General features: G+C 50.6%; 4 protein-coding genes across 4 annotated transcripts; 2 read left to right on the top strand and 2 right to left on the bottom strand.

The window, feature by feature from the left end:
* Positions 1–9: 9 nt before the first annotated feature.
* EDB91DRAFT_760084 (Urb2/Npa2 family-domain-containing protein) lies at positions 10–4,989 on the bottom strand. Its single transcript, XM_041328309.1, has 14 exons — positions 4,757–4,989; positions 4,312–4,702; positions 3,640–4,257; positions 2,816–3,565; positions 2,591–2,757; positions 2,368–2,528; positions 1,957–2,282; positions 1,811–1,908; positions 1,603–1,764; positions 1,401–1,552; positions 1,164–1,346; positions 947–1,111; positions 760–893; positions 10–706 (listed from the first exon to the last, which is right to left on the bottom strand). Exons 1-14 carry the CDS (start codon positions 4,951–4,953, stop codon positions 50–52), a joined length of 4,161 nt encoding a protein of 1,386 aa, XP_041181291.1. The 5' UTR covers positions 4,954–4,989; the 3' UTR covers positions 10–49.
* Positions 4,990–5,250: 261 nt separating this feature from the next.
* Positions 5,251–7,219, top strand: EDB91DRAFT_1109196 (uncharacterized protein). The gene is made up of 5 exons (XM_041317606.1): positions 5,251–5,390; positions 5,456–5,690; positions 5,743–5,903; positions 5,956–7,077; positions 7,147–7,219. Exons 1-4 carry the CDS (start codon positions 5,283–5,285, stop codon positions 7,060–7,062), a joined length of 1,611 nt encoding a protein of 536 aa, XP_041181290.1. The 5' UTR covers positions 5,251–5,282; the 3' UTR covers positions 7,063–7,077; positions 7,147–7,219.
* A 141-nt stretch (positions 7,220–7,360) lies between these two features.
* Positions 7,361–13,027, bottom strand: EDB91DRAFT_1334108 (uncharacterized protein; the record flags this gene model as incomplete). The annotated part of the gene is made up of 18 exons (XM_041325442.1): positions 12,776–13,027; positions 12,299–12,721; positions 12,155–12,249; positions 12,054–12,104; positions 11,910–11,996; positions 11,735–11,859; positions 11,516–11,680; positions 10,867–11,471; positions 10,664–10,724; positions 10,446–10,514; positions 10,251–10,335; positions 10,140–10,228; positions 9,990–10,079; positions 9,009–9,937; positions 8,622–8,961; positions 7,874–8,565; positions 7,459–7,819; positions 7,361–7,404 (listed from the first exon to the last, which is right to left on the bottom strand). The coding sequence occupies exons 1-18, from the start codon at positions 12,887–12,889 to the stop codon at positions 7,361–7,363; spliced, it is 4,425 nt and encodes a 1,474-aa protein (XP_041181289.1). The 5' UTR covers positions 12,890–13,027.
* On the top strand, positions 12,776–14,161 carry EDB91DRAFT_759946 (uncharacterized protein). The gene is made up of 3 exons (XM_041328308.1): positions 12,776–13,044; positions 13,099–13,776; positions 13,832–14,161. The coding sequence occupies exons 2-3, from the start codon at positions 13,100–13,102 to the stop codon at positions 13,938–13,940; spliced, it is 786 nt and encodes a 261-aa protein (XP_041181288.1). The 5' UTR covers positions 12,776–13,044; position 13,099; the 3' UTR covers positions 13,941–14,161.
* The last annotated feature ends 159 nt before the right edge of the window (positions 14,162–14,320 follow it).

The raw sequence follows: 14,320 nt of genomic DNA, 5'->3' as shown, positions 1-14,320 counted from the left end.
AATAAGTATGTATATATGAAACTGATATGTGTATATGAAACTGGAGCTTCTATCCCTTCCCGTCATACCGCTGTTTTTCATACTCCTTCCAGAGTGCTTTCATCACACTCTTCCCACCCGTATCCAATGCACTCATCATAACGGCATCACGACTGTGCGTACCCATAATTTCGCACAGCGAAAACAAGCCCGGCTCAAGCTCACGCCTCACATCCGCCCGCATGATACACAACGGATCGTTCACGGCGTCAATGTACGCAGTGACCACGTAAGCAGCATGCTTGGCAAATGGCTTCGACAGGCTCTCTGCCTTCTGTTCCGTATTGGGTTGCATGTGCGCGCGGGGGACAGTCTTCGATGTCAATGAGGTGAACAGCCGTGCAAGTGCACGAGCTTCTGGCACACCGAGAGGATCAGATGGTGCTATCCACGATGGGAGGGTGTCGGTGACGATGCGGCTCTGCTTCGCGGCTAGCTGGGGCCGTAGGCTACGCGTGCATGAGACCAGTTGACGGAGGACCATCCCCAGATGTGGCAAAATGTGGATGACCAGATCGCGCCGCAGTCGAACAAGCGCATTGAGAATAGTGGCGGTGGACTGGAAGACCGCAGGTGTGGTAGTACTGTCGTGCGTTGAAGACCCGCAGAGGATTTTAGAAAGCAAGGCATGTATAGGACCAGGGTCGACGGCGCGAAGAGCCGCGGGCTGGGATGAAGGCTCAATTTAGAGGCTCGATGCCATCATGTAGTACGACATACCCTATCTGAACATTGCCGAGCCACAAACTCGAGACAAGCTACCTTCAAGTCCGCAGGACCCGCAAAGAACTGCGCGTTTCCAATAAAGAAATTCAGACACTGAGTGAAAAACCCCTGAACGACCTTCAAAGTCCCTGAGATGGCGTGAGACTGGTGCTCTGAAATAATTGGGAGTCATCTCGTTTACCCTGAGGTGTATCGTGTAACAGGACGGTGGCTGTATGCACTAGGCGCACACATTGAGCCGGGGGAAATCGCGTACTTTCAAGTGCCTCATATACTGTGTCCAGTAAATGCGAGAAGTCGTTGACTGAAAGATGCTTGCATCCGTTTGAGACGACGTCATCCAAGGCTATCGGCCGACTTAGTTCGACCGATGGAACCAGCGTAACAAAAAAACGCACCAGCACCCGTGGAAAATACATACACCCCTACTGCCAGGTCGAGATGCATCCCGCGCTCAACATTGGGCAGACAACGCAGTTCCTCGAAGAGAAGTCCCAAGATTTCTGCAGAAGACTTGCATTTACCTTTGTTTTGCAACAGGGTGACTGCGATTTTCTGGCCGTACCCAGATATTGAAGTGGCTGATAAGACAAACGAGTTGGGAATGCGAAAATTCAGGATGCTTGGATGCTTACCGGCAACACCTAGCCAGTGGCCAAATGAAAGGTGGCGTGCCCACGCTTTGATAGTCCCGCTCGAGGGGAGTGTGTTGCTACCGTTGGACTGTGAAACAGGAGTGAGAGCGGCATGTAGTTCTTTCAATGATGCAATTATTGAGTCGGAAAGGCTGTCATTATCATCAGAGGATTTTTTTTTTCGAATGACGACAGAACATACCTAGAAACCGAAAAGTCTTGTGTGAGACGCTCAACCAGTTGGAGCACGCATAACTGGGGAAGGCTATCTTCCTGAAGGGAACCAGACTGCGCGAGGGTGCAGAAGATAGAGGCACATGCGGCTGAAGCGGAAGGGTCTTTATCTGATGCTCGTAGGAGTGCACTACCCAGGAGTCAGCAGTTTACAGAAATGCAGGGGGAAGACATACACAATATAGAGCTCCGCAAGATTTATCGTGGCCTCTCTCAGGACTGCATTATCTGGAATCTCTATGCTCATAAGGTGCTTCACGTAGTCGCTTGCGCTCTACATGCGCACGTTAGAAAGAACTAAAGAAAGGGCATGTATACATACTTCATGATCTGACATGTTCAAATACCCAAGTTGCCCCATCCGTTGAAGGAACACGCGGATATGAGTGAGTGTCAACCGCGCTTTTTCTAGGTCACTCCCTTGGTCACGCTTACGCTTTCCCTTCGCTGTCTTCTCTCCGGTAGTCGCATGCAACGAGGAAATAGTGACATCGCCCTCCATCGCCCGGCGCACGAGCTCCACGCGAGCCTGTTTAGTGAGGTACTCATGGGGAACATATAACAAAAGGCAGTAAGTACTGCTGAGTTGATCGAACGCAGAACCTTTCAAAGAGGCAGGCGATGATGTGAGGTATGCAAGGACGGAAGCTGTCGCCGTTAAGTAGTAAGCATCAGATTATTAAGTAGAAAAAGGAAAGCACAACGAGGGATCAGCGTAGGGGGATGATCTCACCTCGTATATTTCCCATTTCCCAGAACTGTGCATTGTGTAAAACGCCCCAGAGGACGTCTTTTGGCTGCAAGCCCTGCACGTCTGCCAGACGGGTAGACGAGGGCGAAATAGAGAAGATTAACTTGATCAGGCGGTCGAGGGAGGATTTAGACGCTTGGGCGCTGAATGATGGAGGTGTACATCAGAACCACCACTAATGAGGCAGTAAAGAGGAAACACGTACTCTACGAGATCCAACCACCGCTCGACGATTAGGTAGAGTACCATCAACCCGCTCGTGCTTTGCGGATTTTGTTCTTGCGCCTCGGCATACGCAAGGGCAACGTCAAGTACAGTCTCGGCTTCTACATGCGTTTCCGATCTGGAAGACCACGCAAAGAGAAATCGCAGCTAAAACAGAAAAACCTATCAGTCAGGCCTTCCGACCAAAGAGAGGAAGAATACACACAATTTCAAGCACCAGCTCACCCTCTACACCCTCTTCAATTTTAACAACCTCCAATAGCCGCCGCAAATCTTCTTGTTCTGCAACGCACTTCCAAGCCGGCAGATGATACGCAAAACGAAGAAGTGCAGCACCTGTCACTTGGTCTGCCCAAGATATTTTTGAAGTCCTGTTGCAAAGAAGCAAGCAAGAGGCCTCGATGGCCCATACACCCACTTCACGTACTGCATCATGAACCTCGGCGGTAATGAAAGAAGATGGGAGGTTCGACAGAAACAGAGCCACGAATTTAAGAGTGAGGGAAAGGGAAAGTGCATGTACATCTAGTTCCCGCATGTTCTGTGTGGGTGCCGAACTCGCAGGCAATGGGGCGGTTTCGCTTTTCCGCCGCTTTTTACGCGGCCTGTCTTCCATTTCGCTGATTTTGATGAGCGAGGAGAGATTTTGGTAGGTATTGAAGGTGTTTTTGAGAGTCAAGGTAATTTGTGTTGCCTCTTTTACTTGGGTAGGCGTGAGGAATGTGCGGAGTGCTTGTGCGAGCGAGAAGAGATGGGTGTGTGCGAGGGTAGCAGAAGAGTGTGCGCGGCTATAGAGTTCTTGAGGTGATGCAAGAGATCTGATGGAAGGAAGAGAGGTACAGGCGTCAATGAGTGCATGACTGTATGCGTGTAATGTGCGCGTCTTGGAGTGGAAGTCGAGGAGGAGGTTAAGAAGCGCGTTGGCTGATTTGTGTATGGAGGGAGAGGAGCAAGTCTGGAGAAACGGTCGTCAGGAATGGTGAAAGGATTGATTTGACAGAAAAAGACGGACGAAGGGGCAAAGCTCACCAAGATCAAGCGAGGAAGTATCCTTCCTACCACAGGCTCAATCACATCATAGTCTATCCTCGCAAGCACAGCCAACACGTCCAAAGCCAGGCGTACCACCTCTTCTTCTGCTTCTCCTTCCAATACCAGCACTGCATCCTCCCTCACCAAATCCACCTCCCCCTCTTGCACACCCTGACTCGCGTAAATGCGCTCATTCTCAATAATACTGATCAGACCCACTCTCGCTTCCCAGCTCTGAGCGTTCCAGGCTAATAGCTTGAGGCAAGAGGCGAAGAATGCCACGGAAGTCATTCTCATGTCATTTTCACGGTTTTGTATTTTATTTTGTGAAGCGGGGAACAGAGCGGTGCGGTATCGCCGCAAAAAGTGCGTATGAGTAGTGAAGAGACGGGGAAGAAGTGGTATGGCGGCATTTGTTGTGGAAGGTGAATTGGGCGAAGATAGTGCCGTGAATAGGCTCTCAGATGAGGGTGATGCACGAAGCGCATCAAGAGATAATATTGTCTCTGTTCCTGCGACGTATACCGCTTCGGTCAGCTGTGGAGACAGATGGGATGATGGCGAAATTGCACGAAGCCAGGACGAGAGATGGGTTTGGAGGAAGGTCGCGTGTAGCTATACAAACGTCTTAGGTTGCCCTCGCCGCATATAAAAAATGATGTTGCGCACCTTCTTCTTGTTCCCGGCATTTCCTAGTGCTTCTCTATATGAAGATACAACTGCCTCACACATACCTTCCAGAGCCTCATTTCTAACTAGCTCAGCAGAAACATCTAGTACAATTCCAAAGCACTCTAGAAGCGTCTCCACGCCAATTTTATGGACGCTTAATGGCCATAGGACAGAGAAGCATGGCCGCACGAGCACAAGGAGCCCTTTTGCCTCTGCAACCGGCAGATCCCTCAGCAGAGTGAGGATCGAGATGATGATTGGAGCGAGCGGTGTTCGATTGAGAAGAGAACCAAGCCAGACTTTGAGGCCTCGTGCACCTACCCCTACGCTTCCATCCAAAACCTTGCGAAGAAGGCACCAGTACTGCACATCGATTATAGGGTTCTCGCTGATTCATCGGTTATGAAAACACACGACTGCACCCTGCGTAACCTAAACGCACCTGGTTTTTGACTTGTCTTTGAGCAGTCGCGTGAGTATGAACTCGGCGATGAGCTCATGCTTGTTTGGGATGTGAAGGGTGGTGTCATCCCATGCTGCACAAGCGATTTGGATTTTTGTTGGGCTTTCTGGGTTGGGTGGGTCTGTGGGCGCTTTTAGGAGCCGGACAAACGACTGGGCGGACAAGGGAGTAGTCATCGATCTAGTCCATGCGTCCAGTGTACGCGATGGATGAAAAGTTATACATCTCACGTGATGTCATGAAGCTTATGACTTTCAAGTTGGACGCAATTGATTGCACATACTGATTAAACGATATCTGTCATATGTCAATAATCGGATTTATCTAGAAGAATTATAAGTTGTACCAGAGAGCGCGTTAATATTTAATGTCGTTGCATGTCGTAGTCTGGACAATTTACACCCCCCCAGGGAGGGGTCGGTATTAATCAATATTTGGAACGCGCGCTCCAGGCATTGTCATCATCTAATTTCAACCACACCTCTCTTTACTAGTACTACTCACCATGTCCGCCCAGAGCATAGCTCGATGGAACGCAATTCCAATGTATCGGCCTGATACAGACAAGCAAGAACAAGTACAATCTGTACAAAACCAAACTATTTCCATGAAGGTACTCTGCCATATTTTCTGGCACGAATAAAACACCCCTACTGCCCTCCCCTACCTCCATCCCAGCGCTCTCACCAAGGTATTGATGATGGTGACGATGACGACGATGTCTCGCTCGTCTCAAGATCGCCCTCGCCTGCACCCGATGCAATGGACATTGAAAAATACGACGAATATGTCCGCGGTCCAGAAAGGGAGGTCATCACCGTCGAGACCAAGATCAAAAGCACCAACAAGGGCTTTGCAATGCTCGCAAAATTCGGTTGGTTAGAGGGTCAGCCTTTGGGACTATCTGCAGACGGTAGGTGTGATAATTTCTGTTGGGAACCTGCGTCACCAATGATTTGCTGCAGCTCGCGTCGATCCCATACCATTTCATGTAAAAAATGATTTGACTGGACTTGGAAAGACGACTCAGGATTTTCGAATGATCGAGACAACAGTTGCCGAAAGGCGCAAGTTGGACTCCGAGCGACAACGAAAAGAAACCGAAGATCAACGAAAAGCACGAGAGGCGAGCTCGATCGTACCCAACGATGTTGATGAGCATACTGATCTTGTCCCAGGACAATGCTGCCCGTCGGGCTGCACTCAAATCGGAAATTACGGATACGCTCAAAGCGTTCTACTGCTCGCTCTGTGAGAAGCAATTCCAAAATGTCGCACAGTATGACGAGCATACAAACTCGTACGCACATCACCACAAGGCGCGCCTCCGCGATATGCAAGCCAATACACGTATAACATCCCAGGAAGACGTCGATAAACGGAAGGAGAAGGAGCGCAAGCGAGAAGAAAAGGAACTTCGCAAAATTGCCAAGGCTGCTGGGATCAAGATGGCAAAGCCTCCAATTGCACCAACTACCGTGGCTCCACCGGCACCTGCTGCAGAGGCATCACTTCCCTCTGAGGCGCAATCAAACAGCTTCAAGAAAGCTGGCTGGGCAACCGTTTCAACAGCAGTTGAGCCTGCCACTGGTTTCAAACGGTCAGGTTGGGCATCAATGGATTCTGGTGCATCCTCTGCGCCTTCCGCACCACTGCCACCGCCCCCACCACCGCTAGTGTCTAGTCCGCCTCCAGCTGCTCGCAGCGCAGCGGGTGCTTCACCAATTTTCCGTACCGGTGGCTGGACATCTCTTGACGTCGGCAGCTCTCAGTCAGTCACTTCGCCTCTCATGAACACTGCACCCCCACCGCCACCCAATGTAGCCCCGCCTCCACCCCCAGGTCCTCCTATGAATGCACCCCCTCCGGGAGGTCCGCCTCCATTCCCGCCAGCAAATGCGCGTCCACCTAGTGTACCACTTCCTCCGCCCAGTGCGCCACCTCCCTTTCCTCCTACAACAGGCGGCTGGGGAACTCTATCAGATTCTCGGAGATGGGATCAGAATTTCACTTCGGCACCGAAGTTCTCCCAACCCCCTCCAGTGCCCCCGCCCAGTGCGCCACCTCCTACAACAGGTGGCTGGGGCTCTGCTGCGCTTGTATCAGATACTCGGAGATGGGACCAAAGCTTCGCTCCTGCACCGACGTTCTCTCAACCTTCGCCTCCTGCGGCAGCTGCTCCGCCCACAGCCAGTCTAAAGGCTGCGGTTCCCCAGCTTGCTGCTCCTCAAGCAAAAACAGGTTGGCAGCAATGGAAGCAAGGCACTGGGTCGAAACGCAGATAGACTACATGTTTATATGTTAGTGTCGTTTTATGCCAATCGTGCTCTCATCGCTCTACGTGGCCTGACAAGAATTATCGGAGATAGATTACATACATCTGATTATGCTTTCGTTGCTCTATGTGGCCTGATAACAATATTTGAGCAGACTTGGTCTGCAATTGAGGCGACCATCAGTCGACGACTAGAATTAACAACTAACTACATTGCTGTTCTTTAATTTTGGTGGTGTATGTATGTACGTTTGCTTGCGGGAGAGCGAAGAGACGAAGACGAGCAAAAATTCTGAAGGTTATAAAGATCAAGAGGGACAGTCGCAATTAAAAGAGGACAATAAGCGGAGATCTACCAACGCCAGACGAAGCCGCGCAAGAAATGTCGAATGGCACAACCACATACAACAAGCGACATCGCAGGGGCAGAAAAGAGAAGTTACTCCGACTCGCTGCCCGAAGCTGTCGTCTGAAGAAGAGTCCGATGAATGATCGCTATCGTTCTGGCGAGCTAGCGTAGGTGCGGCGTTGGAAACTGATGCAGCGGGGTCCTCGAACAGGCGCATCCGCTCCTCCAGTTTGCGGATCTTCTCGGCTTCAGCAGTCTCGTCCATGCTCTTCCGTTTGAGGCCACCGGTCCCCGTGCCCTTGCCAGTTCGATTGCGTTTCTGCGTTGGCTGCCGCAGAGGTCGAAGCACAAAGTTGTACAGCTTTGTGAGAACGTGTGGTGGTAGTATGTCGATCTCGAGTTCGATCTCCTCAGTGCTCTGCTCAACATGATATCAGGATGATAACGCAACCTTCAAACAAAAATAACTTACATCACGGATTTCAGGGACACCCTCATGGATGATTTGAATGACCTTCTCAAGCTTAACCCCATCGAGACTGGTGATGGCCTCGCTCAAGTCCTTCTTCTGCTCAAAGGATAGAACGTCGTCCTCGCCCACGGGCTTCTTTGTGGCCTTACGCTTGTTCCCGTTGGTCGCAGGTGCTGCCTTGGGTGCGCGTGATGCTGCAGCCTTGGAGGTAGAAGCGACGGGAGCCTTCTCTTTCTTTTCCTTTTTCTTCTTCTCCTTGGCCGGCTTAGCCTTCAAAGCCATGAGATTACCGCGCATCGACTCGATTTGAGCCTCCATGTTGGCGATCCTGCCTGTGTATATACAGTACATCAGTAAGCGGACACACTGGATGTACGAGGTCCACCCACGGTTACGGTCCTCCTCTGACTCTTCATCCTCATACTCTTCCTCCTCCTCATCACTTGCTTCCCGAAGGGGTGGCAGATTCCTCCACTTCTCATCAAACAACCGCTGCAACTCGATTCCTGCTTGATTGACGGGTGTCCCAGCAGGATTGAACGTGAAGCAGTTCCGAATCATGAGTTTGAAATCATCAAAGAACCTGGACGCATTGGGGTACTCTCCACCCTCGAGCTTCTTCCTCATGGTCGACATGTCCATGGGCTTCTTGATGACCTTGTAATATGTCGGGATATCAAGCTTAACCGCATCTGGGAGATTTCATGTGAGATCCGATCCGATTGTAAGGGATTGCTTTCGGACATACCGACAGGCTCGTAGAACGGAGACGCGATCGTCGCGTGCTGCTTTCGCTGCAGATCAATCAAGATCTTGCCGCAATACTTGAGCTGCTCCGCTGTACCATCATCCTTTGGAACCTTTGCCTTGCGCATCTTTTTCGGCACGTCGGCATAGGGCAAGTCTTTCGGAGGTGGTGGATGAATTTCACGTTTCGGCCGTGCAGATGCCTGCTCGGCCTCATTACGCCGGATGACAGGAACCGAGGTGGAAGGACGGCGGACAGGTGCTGCTGCGGCTTTCTTGGAAGGAGCTGGGGGTGGTGGGGGAGGAGGCGTTGCAACTTTCTTGATCACAGGAGGCTTCGGCTACAATAATGAGTCGCGCACGCGGCAATCATGAAAAGGTGACATACCTCGGCTGGAGGTGGAAGCTGCTTTATCTGCTTATCAAAGACAGACTCGATATGTTTCCCTGCCTGAGATATCACATGGTCCGGGCCATTAAACGTGATGCAATTACTGAACACCAGCCGCACGTCGGAGACGAACTCCTCAGCGCTGTAATAGCGTTGACTGTTGGGACTGGGATCGGGCTTGGCGGGATTAGATGCATTGAGCTTGCGCTCAATGGTACCAAAGTCCATCGGGTTCTTAATGATGCTCGGGTAATGGGGAATATTGAGAGCAACAGAATCGACAGGATGCAAGAATGCGGAAGCGTCCTTGAGTTTCTTGAGCGAGCGTATTGTCGACAAACAGAATCTGTGTTGCACAGGGCTGAGTGTCGATATACCGGTACCCACAGGTGTTGGCACTGGGGTTGGACTCGATACGATGGTGTCGCCATTAGTTTGCACAGATGACGCTGTAATGGGAGGGGGAGAGCCAGTCTTCAGGGTTGGAAGGGAGTTAGCACGCCTGTACAGGCGCACGAGGACAAAGGGACTTACATTGGCGATAGATGCTTGATCGGCGTCCGAATACTTGCGCGCGCGCTTAGCTGGGGGCGGTCTAGCTTCATCATCGTCATCGACGGGGTCAGAGCGCTGTTGAGGAGAATCGAAGTTGGAAGTAGCACGTGATGTTGGTGGGCCAGCCGAGTCCACAGCAGCTAGCGAAGAGAGACGCGGGATGTCATTTGGGTGGCCATTGGTAGTAGGAGACTGCTCCATTTGAACGTCTCCATCAGCATCAGTCAAGTGTACGCCATTGACGCCATTGGTTGTTGGTGGGTCGTCTGAGTCATCAACTGTTGTCTCCTCCTCTGCCATCTTTACATCCTCCAACAATTGGCCTTCCTGTGGTGGTGGTGTTCCGCTCGGAGGATGAATAGGGATGGAAGCTGGTTCGATAAGAACAAAGGAAATATAAAATGATAATATAAAATTACTAACCTGGATCAAGAGGAGTTGAAATTTCTACGCAAGTTGAAAGAGAGTCAGACTTTGGATTATCGTTTGGAATCATATGATCAAGTTTAAGGTCTTAATACATTTGAAAGTTAGCTTATGATAAAGTATAATTAAGTAAGGGATCGCGTGCACCGTTGACAACGTTGTCGCCATTGAGAATCGTAGTTTGTTGTTGTTCGTTGGTCGCGCTGTGCTCTGTCGCGTTCATGGGTGGCGCGTGACTAATGCGTCACACAGCGTGACGTTTTCAGAGGAGGGAGATTTTGGATTTGGGGGAATCGGAAGACACCCATTGGGTCTTTATAGGCGAACGGAATTAAGGTTTGACCTGCGCAGGGGCCACTAAAAATTACTCACACCTCATATCTCACACAACGAAACATTTCTCAAATAAATCCCTTCTCTACTATGCACAACTCCATAAAAATTATCTTCAACTTTCTTCTTCTCCTTCCTCGTCCTCTGAGACGTTGGCGAAAACAGGTTTGGGCTGGTTTTGTCGCCATGCTGTTAAAATCAAAAACAACGCCACGTCAGCGAGCCGATCAAAATAAATACTCCAAAACACTTCTTTTCACACTCCGCTACGGCCCCTCCCAGTTGCCGCAACCCCTCCCCCTCCGCAGTGCAGACCGTCCGTACAACATGTTGCTCACCTGAAGTCCATTGAGGGTCCGCCTCCGCCATCTTCGCATACTTCAACAAGGCCTCTCGTGGCTACAGTCGTCAGAAAAAAGGACAAACAGTTAGCCCCCTTGGAAACCATCAAACAAAAAAGATAGAAGAAAGCACGTGATTGTGACACCAGCCGCAGCCCGTCCGCGAGAACATCCTTCTGTGAAGCGATGTAACCACTCACATCTTCGTCGCGGGTCGTATCCCGCACCAGATTCTGCACAACGTGTTGCGTTGCGCTCGCACCCACACGTCCTCCCCGACCAGGTCCTGTCACAGGCAGCTCCGGCCTCCTGCTCTTCCTCGGGTCCATCCGGTCCTTTTCCCGCTTCCTTTTCATCCCCTTCACTAACCCCTCTCCATCTTTGAACATCGGTAATGCATGCGGCGTCAGGATTGTTGGTGCAGCGAGTGCGTCCGACAAATCCTCCACCGTCGGTCGCTTCGGTGCTCCCTTCGACAGCAACAGCTTGGCACCATTCAACGACGTCTTCGGCGAATACAGTACTGAAATCGTGCCGTTGGCTAGACCCGCAATAATCTGATTTATCTTGGAATGCCAGACCACCTTGACTGGTGTCGTGTCCATGTCGATTTCCTTCACAGTACTAAGACTCTCTCGGTTAAGCAATATTAGTTTGCCTCGTCCACCCTTTGCCGACGCTCCTGTTCCGGTTAGAATATACTTTTCGTCAGGGCTGAATACAGCATTCGTGCCAGGGTATAATGTCGTAGCTCCTGAATGTGATGCGAGCGGTCTTTTAAACGCCCGTAAATCCCACACTGTTCCTAGCGTCAGCCAAGTAGATCAATAAGCCTAGATTTGGACGTACGCTTAACAGTGTCGTCCCCTCCTCTCGTCAGCACCGTTCTCCCATCAACGGAAAATACCAGCGATCCAACATCTGTGCCTTTCGTATGTGCGCCCTCAATGGTCATGTTTGGCCTCACAAAATTGGATGACGCCTGCCACATGTGCAGTGCGCCGTCAAGGCATGCTGAGAACCATCATTACTATGCATCACGATCAACGCGGGCCTGACTAGACATACCTCCTCCAACGAGTGTTCCGTCGGTAGAGTAAGCGCACGTCGTCACTTTAGTCCGCGCGCCACGTTCCTTGGATTTGACAACGATAACGGATTTCTGTTTCCGTTTGTTCTCGACATCCCATATTCTATTCCGTAACATTAGAAGGTGTTCGCTGATAGTAGCGTGAGAGCTTGCCTAATGGTCGAGTCTGCCGAGCTCGTGATGAAATACTGCTTATCCTTCGGATGCCATGCACAACTTGACAGTTCTCCTACATGTCCGCTACAACATATATGGGGTAAGCGAGCATTCACACAAGTGACGTGGAACGGGGCGTACGCAGTGTGCTTCATGTCTCTGATATACATATCACCCTTGACGAACGTTGCTCTAAGGTCATTCAAGCTATTCTGTTCTGCAACAAGATAGATTAAACTTACTTCTCCTCGCCCTCTCGATCAAAGAGCTTGGCTTGAAGCGTTCCTGAAATTACGAGGAACTGCTGACCATCGTTGGAGTACTTGAGGTCGTGAACCTGACTTCGGGCATCAACAACATCCTCCTCGCAAAACCAAACCACATACATAGTAACTGCCTGCAGGCTCCCACGTCTTGAAGGACCTCGTTTGCGTCGTCATTCCACCAAAATCCCACAATTTACAATCATAGTCATGCGAACCGCTCAAAACACGTGCACCGCTTGGATCCAGGGTAAGTGCGGAAATCACCTTGGTGTGCTCTTTGAGCGTTGCCTCGTGTGTGATCGGGAACTCGAGTCCCGATAGTGAAGGAGCGCTGGGGTCGTATTCGGGCTCGTCAACGGAAGAATCAGCATCATCGTCTTCGTTGTCGTCGTCGCCTACGCCATCAGCATTGTGTTTGAAAAAGCCTACTGGTGGGAGGGGAGGTCCGGGGTCATCCGAGTCCTCGTCAGATGGAGACGGCGCCCGAGTAGACGATTTACTAGGCCCTGATTCTGGGATTAAGGGCTTCACCTCTACTTTTGGCTGGATGGAATATATTAGAGCACAACCTGGCAGCCGAAAAAATATGAGACTGACCACTGCCTCCTCCCGTTTCGATTTGTCAAACCTGTTGGGATCAAGCTCGCGCTTTTTGGTAGCTTTCCCGAATCCAGCAATGCCCATAGCAGAAAACACGTCCATGTCGGTCATTTCGCACAGAGCTGGTAGTCGGTGTTGATCTGTATAAGTAGAGCCTGGTTTATGCGCGTGGAGCCGCGCAAAGATTGCAGCCACAACCTAAATTACTCTTACAAACAGCCTGAAATGGAAACATCGCCTAACAAGTCTTGTGGCATTTTATGAACGTAGGCCCATCTCAAGCTTGTCTTTCAACCACGTTCTGACCAGGTAACACAAAGTATGCTTAAAAGGCAGCGTCCCCCAACGCCCCCACCGTCGTTGGACGAAATCCCATCGTTGACGCCATGTCCCGATAGACCTATCAGACCCCTACCACACCGTGAACCTCTGGACCTGTCTTCACATGAGTCGCGTGCTAAAAGACGCAGAATACACCCTCCAGTGCTAGACGGTGCACAGAGAGGCTGGGGAAAACCACATGTTTCGTCAACCCCCGTCGTAGATGACAGCGATGGCGAAGAAGATTGGATAGATGGGGAGGATGACGCGGCAGCCGCTCACGCCCACCCTCACTTCGTCACATCAACGGATTACAAGCGCACCAACACTATCCTACAAGAAGTGCATGCTCTACACCAGCACAGGCTCATGTTCTCCCAACCGAATTCACAATCGTCGCCACACCTACATCTGCCTTCACACCCGGGCTTCTCAGAACCTCCATCATCCATGGCCACCCATCCACACCAATTTTTGCAATCTACTCATGGACTTTGCTATCCTTCTTTTTCCTCCAATGGAAAGTTATCGATACCAGCACTGCCTGAATGCCCTCTGCCTGAATTCTATTCCCATCTTGCACATGCGGCCCCGGCTTCTACTGAATCGGCTGCGCACAACCCATTGGATTTTCACGAAGTCAAATGTGTACGAGAACGGTATGAGGATACTAATAAGTACGACTCGTGTCTCCTCTTCTTTGTCTGTGACGTTTCTCACAGAACCCCAAAGATTATTGGGATCATTATTCCTCTCGCGAAGAAGGGAACTCCAGGATGGTAATTTCAGTACTCCTCTCATCGCGGAGGAAGGACGCAGTGACCACCGGAACTTACCATGAGATTGAACGTTCAGATCAGGTGCTGTGGACATAGACCTACCATAGACCCGTCGTGATCGGCACTCTTGATCCCATCATCGTTCAGTCCGTTATCACAGACGCCTTTTTCATGAATATTGCTCGCTTAGCATCCTACTTTATTTGGCATATTCGCATCCTTCCATATATTCGCATCCTTGGCATATTGTTTTTACAACACCATCACATACTGTACTACTGTGAATTACATCGCAATTTGGGACATCGGGCACTTCGCAATCAAACCGCAGCTTTCAAAAGATGGAGGAAACACTACCCGTTATGTGTAGCAATAAAGAAGAACTCAGCGATAATTTATGGAACCGATATGCAACAGATCTCCCCCTGTATCTCGTAGACAC

This window comes from Suillus paluster (assembly GCF_016628075.1).
Source record: "Suillus paluster strain FC165 chromosome Unknown EDB91scaffold_7, whole genome shotgun sequence".
Classification (NCBI taxonomy): Eukaryota; Fungi; Basidiomycota; class Agaricomycetes; order Boletales; family Suillaceae; genus Suillus; species Suillus paluster.
The sequence above is the reverse complement of the archived record's forward strand: the minus strand, read 5'-3'. Positions and strand labels throughout refer to the sequence as shown.